The 3,526-nt window shown below is 37.4% G+C and overlaps 1 protein-coding gene across 1 annotated transcript; it reads right to left on the reverse strand.

Annotated features, from left to right (window-relative positions):
• Nucleotides 1-59: 59 nt before the first annotated feature.
• nop10 (NOP10 ribonucleoprotein homolog (yeast)) lies at nt 60-2,518 on the reverse strand. The gene is made up of 2 exons (XM_080486602.1): nt 2,349-2,518; nt 60-1,457 (listed from the first exon to the last, which is right to left on the reverse strand). The coding sequence occupies exons 1-2, from the start codon at nt 2,400-2,402 to the stop codon at nt 1,317-1,319; spliced, it is 195 nt and encodes a 64-aa protein (XP_080342728.1). The 5' UTR covers nt 2,403-2,518; the 3' UTR covers nt 60-1,316.
• Between the last annotated feature and the right edge of the window lie 1,008 nt (nt 2,519-3,526).

Here is a 3,526-nt window from a genome sequence, read left to right on the forward strand (position 1 = left end):
TCTGCCTTCGATCTCCTCCATGAGGTCCCTCTACCATCCGCTTTGTATGGGTTTTTTTTGCAATTTATTCAATACATGACATTAGTACAATGAAATTACATACTGTAAGTATTATGGGAGAAATGCTGTGTACCTTTGAAGATGCATTTATTGTACTTGCATTTAAATGACAATACTGGATTTTAAATATAGAGTATATAGTTATATACACCTTAGTTTATACTAGTAAATGTTTCGTTACAACCTATTGGTTATTATTTGGTATGTATTCTATACCCCTGGGCCTCACAGCGAGACGGTCATGGTTTCAAATACTGGCTGGGCCTTGCAGTGTGGAATGTGCATGTTCTCTCCGTGTTTCCTCTGACATTCCAAAGACACGCATGGTGTGAGGTTAATTTCCCTAAATTGCCCCTTAGTGTGAAGGTAAATTTGTGTAGTTGTCCGTCTGTCCTGTGACGCACACAAACCCATCCAGGTGTACCCTGGGATTGGCTCCGGCTCCTCTGCACTAGGATGTGAAGCTTCTACTCAAACCAGCACTTCCTGCTCACTATGCAAACAAATACTGGAACAAGGCCCCATTTATTCTTTAGTCGTCCAATAGTTATCAGCCCACCAATACTGCTTCAGTTGTTGCCCCTCGGCAGATTACCAAATGATTTGCCAACACAAAAAAAATTCAGATTTCTTGACAATCTCCAAATTTTCATTTTTCAATTCTCACAAAATGTTGTGTACCTCTGACAAGTTTTAACAAGAAATAAATGCAAATCCGCTATACCATTGTAGCAATTTTTCCTTGAAAACTCAGATTAATAGATGCATCTGGTTGTTTTTCCATAGTTCTTTGCCCGTATCTGCCTTTTATTTCTGATTTTGTAGTGTTGTCATTTGTTTAGATTATGTTTTTATATTGTTAAGTTCATAACGAAGTTGGGTTTAAAAAAAAAAAATAATTAACATGTTGGCCTGTTGAGTCAGTGAACAATTAATTTGTAAAATAAATCATTAGAAGTGTCAGTTAAAGGGCTCTCTTAAGTGTTAACTTAAAAAGCAACAGTAAACAACTTGGCAAATCATTAACCAAACATTTATTTAGCATGAAGAAACTTGACAAATTAAAACGAATTTGAACAAATCCAAGATGTAAAATATGATTTGTAACATTCTTGTTAAAGTTGAAAAAAACAAAAAAACAAAAAACCCAGTCCCATCAATTCACATCAGGAAGTTTTCTTGCTCTTGATGAAGGAACCACATCTTCACCTCCACACAAGTCTTGCCTCTCTCTCACTCCATCCCCACACGGTCTCTCACAGGACAGGCCTGGGCTGCTGCGTCAGCAGAATGCCGAAACGTTTCTTCAGCATCACTCTGTGTCGAGAGTACTTGTCATCCGGAGAGAAACGAGCTGGGTGAGCCGAGCTGGTGGGCTGCCCATCAGGAGTCAACTTCTGATGGTGGCAAAGGGAAACAAAACAAATTGGAACATTGCTTATCGATTTTGTCTTTCATTGTATGAACAGAAATAATTAAATAAAATGGACATCAACAAAAGCAATGACTTTAGTCAACTTTTTTTCAATCCAACTTTCAAAACACCTTGTTAGAGCTCATTTCCCTTTGGGATTAATTAAGTATTTATGTTCTGCTCTAAGATCCTAGTGGTCCATTATCGAACAACCCAGCGCTGCAACAGGTAGAAATTAACAATGCGACCAATGGCATGTTTCCTTTTATTTACTTAGTTTTACCCCCATAAAGACTATTGAAGTTTTTTTTTTTAATGTAATTTGTACTTTATTAATTTAGAAGCACGAGTTGTCTGCCTCATGTTTGTTGTTCTTTAGAATACTTAATTGCTTGGAGTAGCCCAAAGAGCATCATTGACTTTCTGTAAACTGTGTCACGATACATACTCATACCACGTTTCTCAGGACAAGCAGCTGTCTGGACATAAAACTATCCTAAGATCATCACTAACTTTAGGCTTCCGCTGATTGTTGTACTGGAGTTTTTTGACCGTTTTTGTTTTCGTTGAATAATCAAAAATAACAATCGAGCAGTAATTTGTTTCTAATCAAATGAGAATAAAAACCAAATACTTCAGGTGTTAGCTTTCCAAGTTGAGGATCATTCTATTTAATACTGAAGTTTGTTTTGAGTTCAATGCAAAGCATGTTATATATTTAAACATACAAGAACGCAACATAAATACTTGAAATATGTCAAAATCCAGTCTCCAATCCTTTATTTTGTCTATAGTTGTATACCTGAAGTGGCAGTAAATGCTCCAAAACGGAATGCTAACCACACAAGATGTAAACACAGCACGTGAGCGTCACCTTCAGGGTGTAGACTCTGTCCCCGTTCTCGTTGAGGAAATACTGCAGGAACATGTCGACGAAAGCTTGTTTTTAAGCTTAAAAAATATCTTTAAAGTCACAGTTGTCTGCTTTGAAAAAAAAAAGTATTTTGCGTCCGATCCACGTGTGGCACAGCTTCCGGGGAAGGCAGAGCGGATATCCGGGAAAGTGAAGCATTCTGGGAAAAAGGGTGAACGCCAGCGAGCACTGTTGTCATGGAGACAGCTTCCGCGTTGAACGCCTCCGTGGGTACTGTTGCCATGGAGACAGCTGTGCTGTACTCTGTAAAAGACGAAGAAAATTAATATTATTTTAAATATGCTGGGATGTTTTTACACATGATGTCTGAGTGACAAGCATTTTGTAAAAACAAAAAAACAAACAAAAAAAAATGACATGCAAGAACAACACACTGAAGATAAATTCAGACATTCATCCAGTTTGCTTCGACTGGACGTGTCATATATGAATCCCGATGGTCGTTTTATGTGTGATCACAGGTTTCTTTCTTTGTTTTTGTTTTTTTTTAGAGCACAATCTCAGCAAGAATTGACATGACTCAATGAGACACCAGCAGCAGCAGAGAGAAACATGCAGACCAAGACTTAAGGTCAGAGGTCAAAGTTGATTTAAAATAGAACCTTGATCGTGATGCTGGAACCGAATGGATCTGAAATGTTGGATAATTTCTACTGATCAGTTCTACTGATAATCTGAACCTAGAGGAAAAACCTGGGAGAACACGTAAACTCCACACTGTAAATCCTGGATTTCCCACTGTAAGGCGAGTGATGACCACTGTTTGGCCTCAAAGTTAGTGGGAAGTGTGACAAGAGTTTCGCAGCATGTAATACTTCCTTACATTACATTAAAGAGAGATTACAAACTATTATCAGTTTTGTCCAGTGATCCTGTAACTTTTGAGTTAAAGTCCCCATCAGCTGATGTTGCTCAAGAACAAATCCCTGCAGTAGTTTTCAATCTTTAGTTTTTACCAATTTGCACACTAAGATGCTTTAAATTGCAAAATAACATACATTTGAAATTGAAATCATTCATTATTGAATATGCAGTTATCTCTCAGTAAATTAACAACAATTTAAAGGTGTCAGGCATTTGAAAAAAATCAACAGACTATTATGCAACATGACATGAGT

Source organism: Lipophrys pholis, assembly GCF_963383615.2.
Source record: "Lipophrys pholis genome assembly, chromosome: 18".
Classification (NCBI taxonomy): domain Eukaryota; kingdom Metazoa; phylum Chordata; class Actinopteri; order Blenniiformes; family Blenniidae; genus Lipophrys; species Lipophrys pholis.